The sequence below is a fragment of the Rhododendron vialii genome, chromosome 6a (assembly GCF_030253575.1).
Source record: "Rhododendron vialii isolate Sample 1 chromosome 6a, ASM3025357v1".
In the NCBI taxonomy this organism is placed as follows: domain Eukaryota; kingdom Viridiplantae; phylum Streptophyta; class Magnoliopsida; order Ericales; family Ericaceae; genus Rhododendron; species Rhododendron vialii.
The window spans coordinates 38563425-38584119 of NC_080562.1; the positions used below are offsets into that span (position 1 = coordinate 38563425).

General features: G+C 39.5%; 2 protein-coding genes across 7 annotated transcripts in view; one reads left to right on the plus strand and one right to left on the minus strand.

Moving 5' to 3' along the window:
- Positions 1 to 1062: 1062 nt before the first annotated feature.
- Positions 1063 to 8299, plus strand: LOC131328717 (uncharacterized). Its single transcript, XM_058361623.1, has 9 exons — positions 1063 to 1293; positions 1941 to 2347; positions 2438 to 2522; positions 2660 to 3046; positions 3579 to 3682; positions 3812 to 3873; positions 4134 to 4198; positions 5834 to 6123; positions 8014 to 8299. The coding sequence occupies exons 1-8, from the start codon at positions 1063 to 1065 to the stop codon at positions 6080 to 6082; spliced, it is 1590 nt and encodes a 529-aa protein (XP_058217606.1). The 3' UTR covers positions 6083 to 6123; positions 8014 to 8299.
- Positions 8300 to 13617: 5318 nt separating this feature from the next.
- Positions 13618 to 20695, minus strand: part of LOC131328830 (uncharacterized) — a 79462-nt gene continuing 72384 nt past the window's right edge. Inside the window, exons 1-10 of one of the 6 annotated variants that reach the window (XM_058361757.1) lie at positions 19978 to 20262; positions 18965 to 19106; positions 18812 to 18878; positions 15981 to 17140; positions 15807 to 15891; positions 15289 to 15675; positions 14640 to 14743; positions 14433 to 14500; positions 14086 to 14150; positions 13618 to 13988 (exon numbers count right to left, since the gene is read on the minus strand). In XM_058361757.1, coding sequence (XP_058217740.1) covers positions 13794 to 13988; positions 14086 to 14150; positions 14433 to 14500; positions 14640 to 14743; positions 15289 to 15675; positions 15807 to 15891; positions 15981 to 17140; positions 18812 to 18878; positions 18965 to 19106; positions 19978 to 20167 — 2463 coding nt within the window. In that variant the 5' untranslated portion in view covers positions 20168 to 20262 and the 3' untranslated portion in view covers positions 13618 to 13793. Of the gene's footprint in view, positions 13989 to 14085; positions 14151 to 14432; positions 14501 to 14639; positions 14744 to 15288; positions 15676 to 15806; positions 15892 to 15980; positions 17141 to 18807; positions 18879 to 18964; positions 19107 to 19600; positions 19797 to 19977; positions 20263 to 20695 lie in introns of those variants that run through there. The other 5 variants (XM_058361760.1, XM_058361759.1, XM_058361762.1 and 2 more) reach the window with 5 other exon arrangements.

Here is a 20695-nt window from a genome sequence, read left to right on the forward strand (position 1 = left end):
ATTAAGTGTTATTATTATTTTACTTTATAAAAGTGTAAGTGTTGCCATGTATTGATAATTGCCATCCGATATGGATGAGCAGCTTAACAAATATTGCATTGATATGTTGAAGATTCCTGACTCTTTCGATAAGACACCCCTCATTGTCTCTTCAGAATGGCGATGAGTTGATTTGCCTGAGTCGGCGATAAGGTGGAATTGAGAATGTCAACCTGCGCGCGAATGGTACGGACGACATCTTCGTGGTTGTCGAGAGGAGAGAGAGGAACAACGACCTTGCGGTTCTCTTCGAAATCTTCCTCCAGCCGCTGGTGGTCAAGTCGGTGTACGTGGTGAGCGTGCTGGTGTGCATGGAGGACTTTTAGTCGTCGATCAAGCAGAGAGACTGTTGTGCGGGTTAAGAAAGTCACTCGCAGTCCTTATGTGTGCATTTTAAAAAATGGGCAGTAGTTTTCCGTGCATTGAGCTAGCTTTCTAGAGCGGCCCATACTTTGTTCGCCCTAGATACATTGGGCTGGCCCACCCGTCACAGATGCGAATCCGTGATTTCACCCCGACCCATTGCTTCTCTATCTCCTCTCTCTCTCTCTCTAAGGTTTTCTTTGAAACTTGAGAAGAGTGGGGAAAAAGAAGAGAAACGAAAATATTACTATTCACAAAACTAAAAACTTTTCGCACTACAAGAAATTACACCATTCCCGACTAACGGTTTAGTCGGCAAAAAAATATAATGCCCGCGACAAAAAAAAAATTTAGTTGACAATTGTCTGTTTGAGAATTTATGAGAAAATATTTAGTGGGCTCTAATTATGACACCATTGGATGCAAACTTTAAACTTTATCATCATGAATATTTTTATAATGGTCGATCTAAACCGAATTTTACATCTTACCAATGATAGCATTGTCATCAAAACCGAAGATCACTTGAAATCTTCCTCCAGCCGCTGGTGGAGTTGATGGTGGACCGCTCGGCGTACGTGGTGAGCAACTGAGCATGGTAGTGAGCGTGGCGGATCTCGGAAGAAAGCCACTCTCAGTCCTTATGGGTGCATTTGGAAAATGGGCTCTGGTTCTCCGTGCATTGGGCTTGTTTACTGGAGCGGCCCATACTTCACCATAGATACATTGGGCTGGCCCACCCGTCACAGACGCGACACCCCACCCACCGGCTTCTCTATCGCCTTTGTGACGGGGATCCCTGGTGAAACCCCGACCCACCGCTTCTCTCTGTCTCTGTCTCTCTCTCGATTTCTCGAGATGTTTGACCAAAACAGCGCAGCAGGAATGGAGGTATGAAAGATCCCTCTTCTCTGTGTGTGTGTGTGTGTGTGTGTGTATGTGTATGTGTGTGTGTGTTATACGTATATGATCTACTTTAGGTCTCGCCCCAATCTTTTCAACTGATACTACATGTATATTCCTAACTTTTTACCGAAATTTATAGTTTACTTTAGCCGATAGCAAAAGGATTTTGGTATAGTTCTAAGTTGAAACAAAAATCCCATCCTTTTTCAAGTTATTTTCAGAACTTTTGGTTTTAATTGCTTGGCAAAAAAAAAAAAAAAACACTTTTGGTTTTAATTTTGATTTCTTTCAGAAATTTAGCCTTATCTATCAATCTTATGGAGAGGAATTTCAGGGTAAGCAAAATTCGTTTTTGTTCTAGTCAGGATGAATTTTAATTGGGTTTTGTTCAATAAATTCATTTACTAACAAAAAAAAACTGTAGAAGGATAAATTTTAGGTTGAATGTGATCGGTTTGTAACAGGTGACAGATTAATTTATCTTCCATCTGAAATGATAAGAAGGCAAACTTGTGTAAGAATAACGGAATATGGAGATTTTCATTTTGTTTTATTTTCTGTTATTTTTTCTGAGCACGCCTATTTCGATTTGTTAACTTTCTTTTGTTCTACTCGTTGTTAACCATTGAAAGGAAGCGGGTGCTGATTGTGGTAGTGATGTTGATTTGGAAGAAAAGATTGAGAAGATCCTTGTTGCTGATGACGAGGAAAGACTGATCACATTGTTGACAAGCCCGCCTCTATTAATTGATGGCACACCTCAATATTGCCGGGACCATCTTTTGGAGAGTCTCTGCATGAATGATGCCGTAAAATGTGCCACTGCGTTGATGGAAGGAAAACTGGGCGGCATAAGACTGGATTTGGATGGGGATCACCTCTTGCATCGTGCGGCTAGATTTTGTTCATCGAGACTGGTCCAGTTATTTCTTCAACATAAAGCTCGAAGTGATACCAGATATTCTGATTATAGATATGATCATGGCAAAGATCTGAGGAATGGGTTGCGCCCACTCGATATAGCGTTTAACTTTGCAAGGTTAAAAAGAAGAAAACACACACATAGTACTTCTTATTCCTGATTTTGGCACTGTGTTTTTCATTCCATCTCATTTTTCCTCTTGTGCAGAAGTCAGTACCCCTCTCTGGAGTTGTATCCGTTTGGAGGGCAATCTACTTTTGAAATGATACTATATCTTTGCCAACTCAGAGTGGTTTGTTTGTTTTCATAGAATGCTTGCTTAAATTTACATTTTTTTATTATTATATTCAGCCGTCAAAGGTTTGGATATGATGTGGATGAAAGAATTAAGAGGTTTCCTCCTGGGGCTCTTTTATTGACTTGTTTCAGGGAAACGTTGGGGACACTATTAAGTTTCTTGCGTGTTCATCCAAGGACGTTGCAAAGGAAGCTTACCAGTATGCAAGTAAAGGAAAGCTCATTGAGTTGGTTCTCTTGCTGATTGTGGCTCGCGAAAAGATTTTGGTCCCTATCAATTTGAACGTCAAAGGTGGTGTTGGTTCAAGTGGAAGAACCACCATCCTGCATTGGTTACAGTTTCAAATCCTAATACTAACTCATGAGGAGAAATTAATGGGAGACTGTAAAAATGGCAAGTTAACTAAGATTTGCAGGAAGAAGATGGTTATGAGGTCAGCTGCACTATTGCTTGAAGTTTTTGAGAGGGCTGGTCATGCTATTGAGGAAATTATTCAGTACCTGTCACGGTCACCTTGCGTATGTGTTTTAATACCTCATATTCTGCTTCCTTGATTCATAATAGAAACAAGACATATTTGCCCGGGCATTGAGATATGAATACAGAGGGAGGACCGGAACGGGTTGCATACCGGTGAAGGGACCATGTGAATGGGTCACCGGTCCAACCGGTATCGAACCGTGATGTCATAATTGCATAATTAATTTATTAAAATTATATATAGCCACAAATTTTACAAGGAAAATAAACCAAAATCACCCCGATACCAATATATTTTCACATTGTAGAAGTGTTATTCTTGTAGTCCTACATCGGTGGCAAAGTAAAACATAATGCATTGGCTTCCCTTTTGAAAGCTCTGTGCGATTCGTTTGAGCCTCGCGCATCCTGGTGTACAACTTTAAATTACTGGCTGAGTCGTTTATATGTGTGTTAAAGAGTAAATCAGCTTGTTTAGCACACTTCATATGCATGTCTGTGTAACGAGTCAGTCCAGAATGACTATCTGATACTTGATTTCATCAATTTATCATCTGTGTTCCCATATAGGCGAGAAGTGAAGAAGTGGGGAAACATGCTATTTTCTGGCTTAAGGAAGCAGGATTTAAATTCAAGAATGGGGACTTTGATTTTAGCACTATGGACTGGTTTGGGTACGCAGTTGTTCAATATCTTTTTTTTCCAGATTGTGTTTCTTCTCTTTATGCACATTCATTCTTCTTATATCTCTTGTCGCAGTTAATGGTTAAACCTTGAAAACTTGTGTACCCTTATTGTGACAGCATTGCGCTTACTGATTCCTTAAGGACCAAGAACAGGACCCCTACCATGGATGCTACATCAGGTGTTTTTTCGTGCTCTAGAACTCTATTCTTACAATTAAATTATGGAAAAACAACACCACCGGGATGCTGTGGCAGTGGCAATTCTGTAAATTGAAGCCATTTTTCTCGGTGTTCTGCACTCAAACTATGCATTGTCGTTACTATTAAACAAATGTAACTTATACTTTCTAATTTATTATGATGAATTGAAAATGGCACACAAGGCTCGGTATACAAGCTTCTGATGACTTCATTTTTCTTCCTTTTTTTTTTTGCACAGCAGAGACGAATTCCAGTCCTCGCCTGCCTTTGCCACAGCGAAAAATTCCAGCTTTGCCCCTTTGGGTTAGAGAATTTGTATTTGTCATGTTCCTTACTATATTAATGTTGTTGGTTCACGTGTCCTAGGAATCTTTTGGATTTGATGCTTTACGCTATTTGCTTTCTGTTCTGTGTTTTCGTTTTTTTGAACTGAAATGCTTTGTGTCATAGTAAACAACTTTTCCTTTCAGTGACTTGTAGCTGATTGATTTTCTAGGAAAGGGGACGGTAAGGGGGAGGGGCGATAGGTGAATTAACCCTACATTTTTGTGGCCTAATGCCATGTTTTTCAGAGATATTTTATAGGAAGCAGAGGAGGCATGTGTGTTAGACTCTTATGCTCTTTGGATACTCCTAGGAGCATGTCCATTACTTCTTCAATGTAACTTAAGCGCAAAATTAGGTCCTTATAACCGTCTATTACTAAAACGTGTCCAGTACTTGTTCTCCGCATCTTAATTCAAAAAACCGGAATCATTGCATCAGACCTTTCCTGGTCTACGCCGACACTTCTGCGGCAGTTCTTGAACCATTAGAACATGTCCTACTTAATGAATCTCTTCCCCATAACCTTGTAATCTGCTTTCATCAGAATCCCACTTATGAACTTTAAGTATAAGTGAATCCATTCTGAATTGTAGTGTTTAGAATTGTATTGTGGTGTCTGCAATTGAATGGTAACGTGAAGCATATCCATGTTGCCTTTACCCTAAATAAACCACTAACTTGACTTTGTCTTCACATAAATCAAACGACTGTTTTTAATTTATCCGAACACTCGTCTCCCTCCCTCTCTTGTCTGTTCATATTGCGTTATAACAAAGCCTTAGTAGCTGCCACTCTCGTTGTCATCTGGTCTTTGAACAAATATGGCAGTCACTGCAGTCTTGCAGAACACGAGGATCTCGTCGTTTCTCTTTTTCTTCGATCTGATCTTCTGAAGGCAACTCGCTGCCAGATCTGAGAGGAATTCATCCATCAAAATTTCTTCTCTTTTCAAACTTCATCATCCTTGAGTCAGCCGTGTCTGGCAAAATTGTGCCAGGTCCTGCCCATATGGTGCACCTGCCCTGTGTCTTGTTGACACTGGTACTTTGCCCAAAATGGAGTATCCATGTTGCATAGGATATGCCATGGGTATGAGCTTGAGTTATGTGTTCACTCCCATACCCAATTTAAGCACCTAGACCATCAGTTTTATGATATTTGAGCTCGCTTTGGTTTTGTGAAGCAGCATTTCTAGCCTTTCACATGGATGGGGGGACAGAAATTTAATACTTTTCCTCAGTCCCATATGTATGACGTTCTCAGATAGTAGGTCTTACATTATTTCGCATACCAGGTATTACATTCTTACAGAAGAAATCCACTGGTAACACCCGGTATTCTGGCCAGATCAGTAGTATGTGGTTTTTACACTGGTTTTCACCTAATATGGTACGGTATTCACACCTTTGGTCCTGTAACCATAGCCGACTTGTAAACATGTCCCAATTTTCAAAGATTTTAGTTTTGGACGATTAGACACGCATCCGATACTCGTGCCTGAGCCCATGGTGGTGGTGGTCTTTTGTTTGTAAGATATAGTACTAAGCACTGTGTTTTCTTGTTGTCTTATATCGTGAATAAGTTTTTGATAAGGATTATTTGTTTGAGCAGGATGTTAGTCCTTGGTCCTCTGCCCAGACTTCCCCCTTTCACCAAACCCGTGGTTTATCCTCTATGGACAAGTCACATTACACAAATTATATCCCAAAATCAATCTCTCGTTCTCATTATTCTGCAAGTTTGGATGTTCAAGCAAAGAAGCAAACTGAACCCATAGAGCAGAATGTTCCCCAATGCCTGTCCAAGGTGAAGCTTGCACGTTTTGCAAGGTTGCTCAGGAGGGGGATGAAAATTGCTTGATTCATGTACGAGCTCTTGGGAGATCTCACTTGTTAGTTTTGGTAAGGATTGTTTCTTGCAGCTTCTGTAATGATTATTATGTGTTTCTGTATGCATGATGGTTCCAATGCCACCAGGTCGCCTCGTTTATTAGCTAACGTTTAATTATTTTGTTTGTCGGTGTTTTTTTTTTTTTTTTTGAAAGGCTCTGTTTGTCGGTGTTTGAGCGTCCTAAGTAGCCCCGCATTCTGTGCCCTTGCTATCATGATTGTTGCTTTGCAGCAGATTTGGGACTTGTCTTCCTTGATGTCTAAAACACTGACTAATTACTTGCTCTTAACATCTACCGAAGGACAGCTGTTGGAAGTCTTAAGACTTGTTTGGGTGGGTTTCAGTTGATGCTTTACGTTTATGAGAACCAGGGTGGGGTTCTAGGTTTTATGGAGACTATAGGGCGGCTATATCCAGCATGGCTTTCTTACAGTAGATGGATTTCCTGAGTCAGGGCGCTGGATGGGCATGCAATAACAGTTTTCAAGGGCTGGTTTCTAATGAGTTCTTTTGACTTAAGGCACCATTTCATTTTTCACTGGATTATAGCATCGGGTTGGACTATTGACGCAAGGAGACCACATTTCCTACATTTGGCTGGAACTAATTGCGGTCACCATTACATATCCATCAGATACATTACCTAGGATGGTGTGGTATTGTTAATTCCCCTGAGCATTAGTCGGATGGGATTGGTGATCTGATGGAGTTAATTATGTATCGTTTCAAAATTGTTTGGGGTAATATTGATTGCTAACGGTTTCAATGAAGAAAAGACACCCACTGCCTCACTGAATGAGATAAACTTTTCCTTCTATTTGTCTAGCTATAAAGGTACAATTGCTCTTATTTATACTGATGAAAATCTACATCACAGTTGGAAATTTTCTAAACGCATGAACTTCCTAAGCCCTTGGACTCAAATTAATTGTAGTAGTTTTGGCTGGGGAAAGGAATCTTAGCTAGGCTTAAATTGTTCCAAAAACTCGCCCAAAAAAGCTACAGGGACAACACGGTAGGGATGGCAACGGGTGATTAAAAAGGTTTTGAACTTTGTAGTTTTGCAAAAAAAAAAAAAAAATCAAATCAAATTGCAACCATTTCACACCGATAGTTTGGAAAGGGTTTATGGTGTTATTTCAAAGATATGTTAATTCTTTGAAAAGGACCTTGAAGACAAAGTCAGAATTCACCAACCAAACAATATCCTGAAAACTGAACCGGACAGAACGATAAGTTTTTTGTGTTAACATGACTTCCCAAAACTAAAACATGCGCAAACTAGAAATAAACAGCCTTTTAAAGATTTGTTACCTATTTATCATGAGATATTTGACTTTCCCTCATAGTACTTAATAACACTAAGTATTCTTCAAAGAAGAGGAACATGGGCTTGTCTGCTCCCAGATAACACCTCTTCCTGTTAGGAATTTGATTTCGTTCCAGCAGCTACGTCGTTGAGCACGTTACAGCAGCAAAACATAGTAAGATAGGTTGAAGCTGTTGAAGTCATGAAGAGCATAATGCTGACATGACAGTTGAGCAGACTTACTGTCTTAAAATTTTTCCAACAAACTATTGCCAGCCTCTACTTTGTTATCTTGCCATTTCTTGGTGGTCTTTTTGGGTTAGACGAACATGCATATTCAATGCTTCGAACAATTTATCAGGATTCTGCCAGCCTCGAACTCTGTTATCTTGCCATTTCTTGGTGGTCTTTTTATGTTAGATGAACATGCCTATACAATGCTTCGAACAATTTATCAGGATTCTAAATAGTTGAACTTTTTAGCCTTCGCATTTGTGAGATAATGTTGCTATGTTTACTTTTAGTAATTGTTGCCTGGCACAACAGTTGGCGCGAGTTAGCAATTGATCAAATGGATTTTGTAATTATGCAGTTGCTTGCGGAGTTCGTCTTGGTTGAACGTGGAAGATTTCCTGGTTAAGTGTAAAGGCTTTTATGTTCATGTGTTATGTATGCATCTGTCCAGGTGCTTGTGAACTTATAACGATGGCATCGCGCTCTTTGACCAACGATGCACATTCTGATCAGTATTTTGGTATTGCTCTTGTAAGGCTTTGACTTATGATTTGATGGAATGTATGTATCTGTGCTTGTGAACTTATCTTGACACTACGCTCTTTGACAAACCATGCACTTTCTAATGTAGGAGTAATTCATAATTCTGGTCTTCTTATAAGTCTGTAACTTAGGAATTGACATGTATCTAATTTTGCAAACAAACTTTGAGTCGATGCATGTTCTGCTGCTGGATAATTTTTGAGTACTGCTAATTAGCTAGTCATCCTTGTTGTGCGTGTCAACAGAGTCTGCACATTTCTTTTACTGTGATGTGATAATAGTTCAGGAAGCTTGATTCCGGTTGTAAATCCATCTCATCTTTTGAATATCTGGCTTGTGCTTTTAATGCCATTGGCAGGCTTGGAATGTAGTTGCAGTGGCCCTTATTCTTTGTGGATTTTATTTTTTTTAATACTACAGGTTTATTAGAATTGGGACGAGGCGAATATTGAAAATGCTAGAACGGATGGTAGACTGATTTGAAAACCCTAGACCGAAAAGTGCTGCCTGAACTCTCTATGGTCTCTCCCAAGTGCTGCGCAACATCCAAAACTGTTTACTTGCCATTGGTTGTAAGTTTGAACTAAGTTTGAAAAGTAACTAGAGCGTGGAGCGGGAGCAAGAGCAGAAACAGAGACGGGAGTTTGAAAACGGGGCACCCAGGGCAGGACCTAGAGCCGGGCCCTGTGAATAGGTTGGCTAGAGATTAAACTGGTGGTGGCAATCACACTGAAGGCGGGGGATGGGTGTGAGTTTGGGTGAGTGGGGGAAAGGTGGTGGTGGCACAGTTAGTGGAAGGAGGTTGCATGGTGGGCGGCTTACATTGTGGAGTACGGTGATTGGTGGCTCGGCTGGAGGGCTTACATTGTGGAGTACGGTGATTGGTGGCTCGGCTGGAGGTGAAAAGGAGGAGGTGGTTGGTGAAGAGGAGATGGATAATGGGTGGAGAAGACAAGGGGAAAACGAGGTGGTGATGGAGAGGGATGGAGGAGGAAGTGGGCTGCCGCCTGCCGGTAGAGAGGGGCGAGGGGACCACTGTTTTTTGCAGCAATTCCGCAATTAAAAAGCGTTGAATAGCATAAGCATCTTAGAAAAGAAGCAGCAAGGAAGAAACACCCAAGTTGAATAAATTTGTGAGACCAATGGATCTAATTTCTTTTGTTTCACGTAAATGATGGTTGTTTCTCAAATGTTTCCATTGTCAACCGGATCTAAGTACCCCACCAACATAACTACCCATAGACTAACTACTACTATCAAGAAATCGTTCGCTTGTGAAACTTTCAACCAGTAAACAGATGCATGGCTAAAGAATACTACGTGGTGTTCTCAAATGATGCAACTCTGCACAAGTTTTTTGCCGACATATACTTCATTTACTAATAATTCATCAAAATATAATCTTTTACAAACATACTTTAAAAATAGTCCAAAAACACACCCAAAATGCTCCAAGTAAATTGTGCATGTATGAAATGTGCTTTTTTCAACTTGCGTGGCACCGAAATCCACTTAAAGCAAGTCAAGCATTTCTGGAAATGCGTTTTCAAACTAGATGACGCATTTTGACATGCGTTATACGACAAAGGCCAAAACATGACAACTTTATCTACTAGTCATTACACTTGTCATCAAATGTGAACTTTGAGTCAACGTCAGTTCAAAAAATACACCCAGAAACCATACATGGCAACTTTAGCGGCTAACCATTACACTTGTCATTAATTTTAAGTTAACGCCAGTACAAAAAATACATCCAGGAACTATTTCGAGTACCCAACAACTAAGTAGCCGAATGAAAATTCAGTCTAGCGAGCTTAAGAGGAATACCATTCCACCTCCTCGTGGGAGGAGATTGGGTAATTTGGCTTCCTCCTTCTCATAACATGCTCTCAGTGCAAGGGAAGCTCTTAGAGATGTTGCCTACTGTTTTATCCTCCCATTTGTTGGGGTCACCGTAATCGATTCCTCTACCATCACCATGCTATGATTACCAAACAAATATTTTCGCATCTATTCTAGATAGCATGGTCTTTATTATTTCAGAGTATATTTCCCATTCGTGTTACTTGTGTCCAGGGATCAAAATGTTTAATGGGGTAGGAACTAAGACAAGATACATGGAATGTCATAATTGTAGCGAGACGTTAAATTTGAAGGCTTGAAGTGAACCGAACATAATCCGATAGTTGAGGCAAAATTGTAATTACTCAAGACATTGTATCAAGTAATTTGGCAACAGAAATCCACAATTAATCATCTGCCTTAACAAACAACCAAAAGTACGGAAATAGATTTCTCTGACGACAGGGATTTTTCTGACGACGGAGGTTCTAACGACGGAGATTTCCCAGACGATGATGACGGTTGGTGCAGCGATAAGTACCTTTCTGAGAAATAGACAATACTACTCTGTCTCGATGAATTTTCGATATGGATGAGTGATGGCGGGGCCAAGATGCGGGATGCGATTCAATTACTGATCTTGTTCGCTTTTTTTTTTCCTTCTTCTTTCTGTTTGGTGTTGTTTCCATTTTTGCGGAGTTCTGTTACGTTTGAAGTAATTTAAGTAGTTGTTTTGTTTTAAACAAAGCCAATTACCCAGTGATTATCATTGATACAATTTTCAATTGACTAAAGAGAAATGATTTTTGCATCCCGCTCTCTCGTATAAATGCACTTCAAAAGTTGTTTTTCAGTGTTTCCAATCGCGCACAACAAGAACACTATATAGGACAATATTTAGAGGAAATTATCTTCTTCTACCACAATTTTATTTTCGCCTTGACAAAAGGAGTTTGTATTTAACCATTGAAAGAAGAAATTAAAGAATTAAAGATTAAAACGGATCAGAACCACAGCGGCACTCAAGAGTCAAGACAAAGAAAAGAGCACCTTAAAATTGGGTCTATTTTCCTACCACAAATTATTTCACCATGACCTCAACGTTGCATCGTCAACAAGCTGCTTGATTTGCTGCTTAAGTTTTTCATTTTCTTCCATGCCATTTTTTTTTGGTCACAATCGGAACCTTAAAAATTCAGTTTCCTAGGACTATATAACACAGTGTATACGAGATCATAGTACAAGGTTGCATGACGGTAATGTGATTGGTTGGACCTACCATAATTTGACATGTGGAAACACCCGCCTTTCATTTTTTTTTTTTTATCATCACACCCGCCTTTTGTTGCCCCCAAAAATCTCTCGCCTTGTTCGTTTTATGGTTTACTTTGTTTTAACTTTGATTACATATTTTTCTCGAATCATTACCCTATTTTTTTAATTATTAATTTCGATCATTTCTCTATCTCTTTCCACTCATTACCCATTTCTCCAATCATTATCCTATTTTTCTATCCACTCACTATCAAAACTAAAATACTTAAAGTTACCAAACGAACAAGACCTGTGTCATTCATCTTCCAAAACATGTATTTATGTGAAAAGTTGAGCTGGTAGTAAAGTTCTACCTGGTGAACAGTAAAAGCAAAGAATAGGTATTTTTCCAAAAAAAACGAAAAAAAGAGAATATAAGCCCAAAAAACTCAATATTTGATCCTGATTTGAATCTGATACACTCGGTCTAACCGCTTACTAATTTCCTTTGACATGTTCTGGCCAACAGGAATGAAGCAATATAGACCAAGTTTCTTACTCCTCTTTGTTTCCCTTTTGTAACAAATCGGAAAGGAAATCATATTTCGAAATGCAAGGGTGAAGAAGGTGCATTAATATTACACTAATTTATTTCTAGTGAATCCAGTGCGATAGTTTGTTGACGCTTGACACGGATAGATTTTTGACAGCACAAGGCTAACAATTATACGATGGAATCTATGTAATTATCATTTACATAAAACATAGATAAATATAGAGCAATGCTTTTTATTTGTCATAAAAAAATAAATAAATTATGGGTGTACCTGATTCAACGTGAACCCCTGATTTACCAATTTAGGAGTATATACTTTTAGGGACATTTGAATTTTTTTTTTAACATTTGAAATTGAGAATTGCAGGCCCTTTTTTGGATCCGCAGTTGACACTTGCCAGGAAAGCCAGCTGGAGTAATTTCAACTAAGGCCCGTTCTGCAGTTCTTATTTTTTAAATATTTATTTATCGCTTTACAGAATAAGTCATTCTTTCATAATATATCACCTTTAATTAAAAAAATAAATATTAAAAAAAATACTTAATTTAGTTTGCAGAACAGGGCTAAGTGATTAATGGGGTCAGTCCAGTCCAACAAATTTTCAATTTTTTGCACCGTTCAAAAATCTCATCGAAATCTATCAAATAAAATTCATATTATATAAAAAATTATTTTTGTAAATACATTACTTTTAAATTATAAATAAGTACTCTTTTTTTTTTTAAAACCCTTAGCGGAACAGCCGAAACAGGGCCTAGCCCAGTAGCAAACAGGATGGATTTTTTTAAGTGTGGGCAAATAACCCATGGTCCTATCTGGTCTGGCTGATTCTTGAGCATCTTGGTTCCTTGATGTGTATCCAAGTTTTTGCTTGACTGAGCAAGAAGGCAGAGCAGCGCACCCATGTTTTTGCTTTCATGAATGCAGGGTATCAAGCATCTGACTTACATGAAATGCCTAATGCTAACAACTGGTAATAGAACAAATATGGAGAATGCAAGATGTAATGGCCCCAAATGGAGCAACCTCATGAGTATACAAAAACAAAAAAAAAAGAAGATATGCAACCCGACTGTGACCGACCCGACAAGACGCCAATGACCTGAAACAATGCAAGACACAAATTAAATCCCCGAAAACAAAATGAGGCTCGAGAGATATGAAAAAAGAGAAGCGGAGAAAAATGGCAGTAGGGCGATTGTGCAAGTGTCATGACACCAGAAACCAGCTCTTGCACTTGACCACTCCGCTAAATAACTTGGAGGGACATGGGTCATTTCCCCCGAAGATGATGTCTCAACCATAACAAGGACAAATGAAGAACCAATGATCATAAGTTATTAATGTTCAGCAAAACTAGAACTAGACCCACCTCCCAACCTCAAATCCTCCAGATAGATGACGACTTTTCGATGGACTTTACCCATCTTCTGAGGAGCCATCACTCCCCAATTCCTCTGTGACAAAAGGAAATAGACCAGACTCCGACCTGACCCCCGACCTGGAACCCATGGTGCTGATGCAAGAGTTGGTGACAAACTCGAAGACCAATTACTTCTGTTGTCCGAGAATGGTGATGACCTGACGCGGAGAACTGCAAAACCTGGACCCCAGACTCGACACAACCAATATGCATGCAGGGACTCTTAAAAGGAAAATACAATACCAAGTGGCAGTAGCCTCAAACAGAAATTGCACGGCTTATCGCCAACTGGGCCCATTCTGCAGATTCCTTAATCAAATGATCAAAAGCAAAAGCAATAAGGGAAAAGCATTCATTTAAAAACTCTTTGCTTGACAGTGATTGCTGAATCAAAGAACCCGCATTACTTCCCAGAGTGTGTCAAAAGCAAAAGCAATAAGGGAATGCCACTCCAGCTGGCTATAGGTCCAAGCACACGTTTATAGCAATTTTCAAGTCAGAGAGCTTGTACATCAATCAAGCAATTTTCATCCCCCTCCTGAGCAACCTTGCGAAACGTGCAAGCCTAAACTTGGGCAGCCATTGGGGCACATTCTGCACTATGGGTTCAGTTTGCTTCATATGATTTGTGTAATGTGACTTGTCCGTAGAGGTTAAACCACGTGTTTGGTGAAGAGGGAAAGTCTGGGCAGAGGACCAAGGACTAACACCCTGCTCAAACAAATAATCCTTATCAAAAACTTATTCACGATATAAGACAACACGAAAAGATGGTGCTTAGTACTATATCTACAACAAATTCTATTACCCAAAGGGACAAAGACGGAATTTTTTGCTGCGGCAAAGGCATGCGAGGACTGGAATTCGTCTCTGCTGTGCAAAAAAAAAAAGGAAGAAAAATGAATTCATCAGAAGCTTGTATGCTATTTTCAGCAAATCAAACCAACCCGAGCCTTGCGTGCCATTTTCAATTCATCATAATAAATTAGGAAGTATAAGTTACATTTGTTAAATAGTAATGACAATGCATAGTTTGAGTGCAGAACACCGAGAAATGGCTTCAATTTACAGAATTGCCACTGCCACAGCATCCTGGTGGTGTTGTTTTTCCATAATTTAATTGTAAGAATAGAGTTCTAGAGCACAAAAAAACACCTGATGGAGCATCCTTGGTAGGGGTCCCGTTCCTGGTCCTTGTCCTTGAGGAATCAGTAAGCGTGATGCTGCCACAATAAGGGTACACAAGTTTTATTTAGCCACTCAAGGTTTAACCATTAACCGCGATAAGTGATATAAGAAGAATGAACGTGCGTAAAGAGAAGAAACACAATGCTGAAAAAAAGATATTAAACAATTGCGTACTCAAACCGGTCCATAGTGCTAAAATCAAAGTCCCCATTCTTGAATTCAAATCCTGCTTCCTTAAGCACGAAAACAGCATGTTTCTCCAGTTCTTCACTTCTCACCTATATGGGAACGTAGATGATAACTTGATGAAATATAGTATCAGATAGTCATTCTGGATTGACTCGTTACACAGACATGCATTTGAAGTGTGCCAAACAAGCACAGCGGCATATGATTAAGTTACTCTTTAACACACATATAAACGACTCATCCAGTAATTTAAAGTTGTAACCCGGGATGCGTGAGGCTCATAAGAATCGCCAGAGCTTTAAAAAGGGAAGCCAACACATTATGTTTTACTTTGCCACCAATGTGGGACTATAAGAATAACACTTCTACCATGTGAAAATATATTGGTATCGTGTGATTTTGGTTTATTTTCCTTGTAAAACTTGTGGCTATATATAATTTTAATAAATTAATTATGCAATTATGATGTCACGGTTCGATACCGGTTGGACCGGTGACCCATTTGCATGGTCCCTTCACCGGTATGCTACCCGGTCCGGTCCTCCCTCTGTATTCATATCTCAATGCCTGGGCAAATATGTCTTGTTTCTCTTATGAAGCAAGGAAGCAGAATATGAGGTATTAAAACACATACGCAAGGTGAACGTGACAGGTACTGAATAATTTCCTCAATAGCATGACCAGCCCTCTCAAAAACTTCAAGCAATAGTGCAGCTGACCTCATAACCATCTTCTTCCTGCGAATCTTAGTTAACTTGCCATTTTTACAGTCTCCCATTAATTTCTCCTCATGAGTTAGTATTAGGATTTGAAACTGTAACCAATGCAGGATGGTGGTTCTTCCGCTTGAACCAACACCACCTTTGACGTCCAAATTGATAGGGACCAAAATCTTTTCCCGAGCCACAATCAGCAAGAGAGCCAACTCAGTGAGCTTTCCTTTCCTTGCACAATGGTAAGCTTCCTTTGCAACGTCCTTGGATGAACATGCAAGAAACTTAATCGTATCCCCAATGTTTCCCTGCAACAAGTCAATAAAAGAGCCCCAGGAGGAAACCTCTTAATTCTTTCATCCACCTCATATCCAAACCTTTGAAAGCTGAAGATAAAAAAAACTAAATATAAGCAAGCATTCTATGAAAACACACAAACCACTCTGAGTTGGCAAAGATATAGTATCATTTCAAAAGTAGATTGCCCTCCAAACGAATACGACTCCAGAGAGGTGTACTGATTCCTGCACAAGAGGAAAAATGAGATGGAATGAAAAAAACAGTGCAAAAATCAGGAAGAAGAAGTACTATGTGTGTGTTTTCTTCTTTTCACCTTGCAAAGTTAAACGCTATATCGAGTGGGCGCAACCCATTTGTCAGATCTTCGCCATGATCATAGCTATAATCAGAATATCTGGTATCACTTCGAGCTTTAAGGTGAAGAAATAACTGGACCAGTTTCAATGAACAAAATCTAGCCACACGATGCAAGAGGTGATCCCCATCCAAATCCAGTCTTATGCCACCCAATTTCCCTTCCAGCAACGCAGTGGCACATTTCAAGGCATCACATATGTAGAGACTCTCCAAAAGATGGTGCTGCCCAATTTCTCTTATCCAAAGGGGCAAAGACAGAATTTTTTGCTGTGGCAAAGGCAGGCGAGGACTGGAATTCGTCTCTACTGTGCAGAAAAAGAAAGGAATAAAAATGAAGTCATCAGAAGGAGCATCCCTTGTAGAGGACCGATGAGTACATCGGGTGGAGTACTTCCTATTCACAGTGTAATATGGCTTGCCCTTTTCCTCCCTACTAGCACAAAACCTTGCTGTCCACATCTTCTTTTCCCGCTGATTTGAGTTACAAGTTGCTGCTGTAGCTAGGTTATCGGCTACCCTATTTGCATTCCTTGGAACTAGTGAAATGGAGTACGCAGTCAATTCATCCAAGCGAAGGCCTAGGAATTGTGGAAGCAAATTGGGTGGAATAGGGTCCATGCCCCACAAATATCTACAAAGTTGTTTGCAATCGCTTTCTAAAACCAAATTCAAAAAATTGTGATAGATCGCGAAATTAACTCCGAATACCATCGCTTCAAACTCTGCCTCAAAGGCGTCCTTCTTGTTTCCTATAGGCATACTATAAACTGGACCCAACTTCCCTTCGTCGTCTCTAAAAGCTAAGCCGACCCCAGAGACCCCAGACTGCAATACACTACCATCTACGTTCACCTTCCACCACTTGGATGGTGGACGAACCCAAAAATACCTGTTCAAAAAGAATAAGGACCTGCTTTCTGATCCATCTGCAGTTGATACTTTAATGCCCTTTTCAATTACTAATTTGTCAAAATCATTTTTCTCTAATTTTGTCAACTTGAGAAAAAACCCTAAATAGTCTAATATCGAAATCCATATCATCGGTTTGCCCTTTTGTTGCCTATACAAAACCTCCAACATTGGCGAATGGTCTTCGAAAAACAATTTGCGGAAGGCCTGTTCAAACATATAAACATATATAAGCTCAACATTGGCAAGGAGCGCATTTTCCATAAGAAGAAAAATCTAGATTCAATTGTGACAGACAAATTATTCAAGGTTCAACAAAGGGGAAAAAAAGATTTATGATTATAACAACTACACATAAGTCTAATTAATAGGCCTAAACTGTATAGTATTCTATCATCTTCTAATCTTAACCAGTTGACAAAAGAGCAAATTCCCAACATACTATGCCAAGGAAAATCCGGCCAACTTTAATCACACAAGCTCAATCACACAAATTTTTATGGACAAAATAACAGTAACTTTTTAATTGTAATATCCATCTAAATTGACAGCCAAGGCCTGCAGCATATTTTTGTGTGTGTGTGTGTCTATATATATATAAAAGTAACAGAGTTCTCACCTACGCTCACCGTTGTTCCCAACTGGATTACTATATAGCACTGGTAATTCTACTTGTGAAACTGCCTAATACTACGTAACAGTACAGAAAGATTGTAGTAGCAACTGATCGAAACAGAGTTACGGATCAAACACACTTGCCTGAAGTTTTTTTCTAAAATGAAGTTAATTAGGGACATTTCGCACTTATGCCGGAGAAGATAACACCATCAGTTTTAAGACACCTATAGTCCTTTTTCCTAATGGTACATGGATGTGCATTGATGGTTTCCCCTTATCAGTATGAAGCTATAAAAACTTACTTTAAACCAGAAGGGTCTTCTAAAGAGCCGAAGAACCAAAAGGCTTAGTACCAAAATGGATATTCCTCATCAAACTCGTTATCGCAAAAAAAAAAAAAAATCATTTTTATTTGACAACTTGATGCAAGGGTTTGTAAAAACAAAACAAAAAATGGTATTTTCCCTCCCTAGTCCTTCCTTTGCTTTAGTTTTAAACCAGAAGGTCATCTAAAGTGCTCACGCACATAAAGGGTTTGTTCCACAATGGATATTTCTCATCAAACTCGTGATAGCAAACAAACTACAATGTTTTCTATTTGACAACTAGTTTTAAGGGTTTTGTAAAAACTATAAAATGCATTGACTTGGGTTACAAGGACTTGTATCTGGAGTGGGTAATAGTCAAAGCATCCCATTCATCTACTCATTTCCAAGGGCATGGGAGCACGACAAAATAAGACCTTCTATTCTAATTCCGTCCTTTACTGGATAAAATGGTATACACAAGGTGTGATAAAGTATATTCACAGGTGTCATGTGGATGGGAGAGGATGACAGAGATATTCCGAGCTATTAGGCAGTGGACAGAGGTGCTTCAGTGGAGGATAGTAGAAACGATGGTGGAGTGCTGTGAGAAAATTATTTTGTAAGAAGGGGAAGGATTAAGCAAAATATAAACGAAAATTAGAACAATCCAATACCATAAATGCATCTCCACCATTCCAAATGCCCACATATTCAGGCTTTAAGAGAAGCATTGATATTGAGCGAACACTTATGCTTTAAGTTCAAAACATTTGAAAACATCAAAGGCAAATTAAAACAACTAAATATCCGATGAAGGAACCTACAACCAGGCACGTCTTCTAAATTCATCCCTTATTTACTTGACCAAGGTCACACAAATACCATGGAACAAAAACATGTCTTAAAGTAATGCATAGCATGCTAATCAAAAAAAGTAACGAATAGCACCCACCACTGCAAGCTTGCTGATCTCTTCTGAATGATCTCCACACCACTGCATGTGCTCCTTAAGTTTGGGCCTATATTTCAGGATTGAAGTACATCAGCTAAAGGCACAATTAGTAGCAGCCAGAAGAGATCATGTGAAAGTGAGGAGAGTAATTACCCAAACTCCATATTCAGGCTATTAGCAGCAGCCGTTGCAGCTTTCCCACTGCCATATGTCTGGGTAAATTCATCCCTAATTCGTTCAAGAAACACAATCGGAACATGTCTACCAGCAGATTCCATGGCAACCACACAGTAAGCTGCAAGGTTTAACAGAAGAAGTTAAGAAAAAGAGCAGGCAATAAAACTGTTTTTACAAGAAAAAAAACTCCCTTAAAAAGAACTATACCAACAGAAACCACCAAAAATACTCCCTTAAAAAAAACTATATTCCCATCCAGTGCACAATCACCCTACCAAAGACATCTACGTGCACAACACTTGCATCAACACATGCACAACCAATACCAAAACCCAAAATCATAACCCTCCAATTCTAAGAAACAATTCATACATTATAACTCCCCAAACTCTCACATGCACAAAACCGACACTCAATCCCACTCACTTTATACAAAACACCACAGCACACACTCACCTGCCGTGTTCTCTCTCTCTCTCTCTCTCTCTCTCTCCACACCACAATATAAATACAAATTAACTCAACACTAGTGTCCAATATTCCATCGACCCCAATTGCCGTGTGAAAAGGTAAATGAACAGAACGACAGATATGGAGTATAATATTACATACTTCAAAAGAACCCAAGAAAACATCCTCCGAACCTCAGCTGCAGGCTGCTGCTCTCTCAAAAAGTCAGAAGTTCACTTATTATGTACTTCAAACTCACTCCCCTAGGGTTCCGACGCAGAGTAGGCCTAGTGTTTCACCGTGTGAGAGGCCTAGGGTTTCACATAAGGGAATTGTCTCTGAGGGTGCTCCTGAGCTAATTAGGAATTGTCATAGAGATGATGGGCCTCCTAGAGGTGCTATTAAACGCAGAGGGAGGGAGGGAGACGAGTGTTGGATAAATTACACGCAGTCGTTTGATTTATGTGAAGACAAAGTTAAGATCTAGACATTGACGAGGAAATCGAGGGAAGGATAGTTACGGGGGGAGTACTACTTACTGAAGCCGTCTTGGACGAGGTAGTTAAAGGTGTGGCCATCGTGGTTGTAGATGAACGTGTTGGCGGTGTCAGGGAGTCTCTGGAGGTACTGGGAAGCAACGGTGGTGAAGTTGCCAGTGAATCCGATGAATTCGGCGACGATTACGGTGCCTCTAGCAACGAAGCTGTATACGAGGGATTGTTGGCCCATGTCTCTATCTCTTTCAGTATCTCTCACCCTCCAAACCTTGGGAGGGGAGAGAGAAATGGAAAGGTGGATATAGTGATAGAAGTTGAGGAGAGGGAGGGAGGAAGCGTGGTGGCGATGGGGTAAGGATGAATCGATATGGTTCTCGTTTTTTTTTTTTTTTTGGGTTGAAAATTGTACTTAGGGAATTATTTATGCCTTCTTTGTTTTAGTTTTTAAAAAGTATTTTTCAAAAAATTTTTCTAAATTTTCCCACTTTCATTCATTTTCCTCTCTATTATTTTCCACTTATTATTCCTATTATTCTCATAAAAAAAATTTCAAAACGAAACCAAACAAAGTTTGCTCTAAATAGTTGGGCATACAACTAGATAACTAGACTATCTTGCTGCAAATTTAAATTAGCTAACAAATCCGCAAAAATTCTAATATCCCGGAAAAAACATGCTTCGCTTCGGTGATTGAAAAGCGCGAGGCGAATGTTAGGTGACAAAGTTCGTAAAAGACGAAGCGTGGACGAGGCGAGCATTA

Bases quoted from the DNA above. Each gene is read 5' to 3' on its own strand.
- LOC131328717 (XM_058361623.1), top strand. From the start codon at position 1,063: ATGGGCTCTGGTTCTCCGTGCATTGGGCTTGTTTACTGGAGCGGCCCA. The intron at 1,294-1,940 runs GTATGAAAGATC...AACCATTGAAAG, and splicing joins ACAGCGCAGCAGGAATGGAG to GAAGCGGGTGCTGATTGTGG. The intron at 2,348-2,437 runs GTTAAAAAGAAG...CCTCTTGTGCAG, and splicing joins ATAGCGTTTAACTTTGCAAG to AAGTCAGTACCCCTCTCTGG.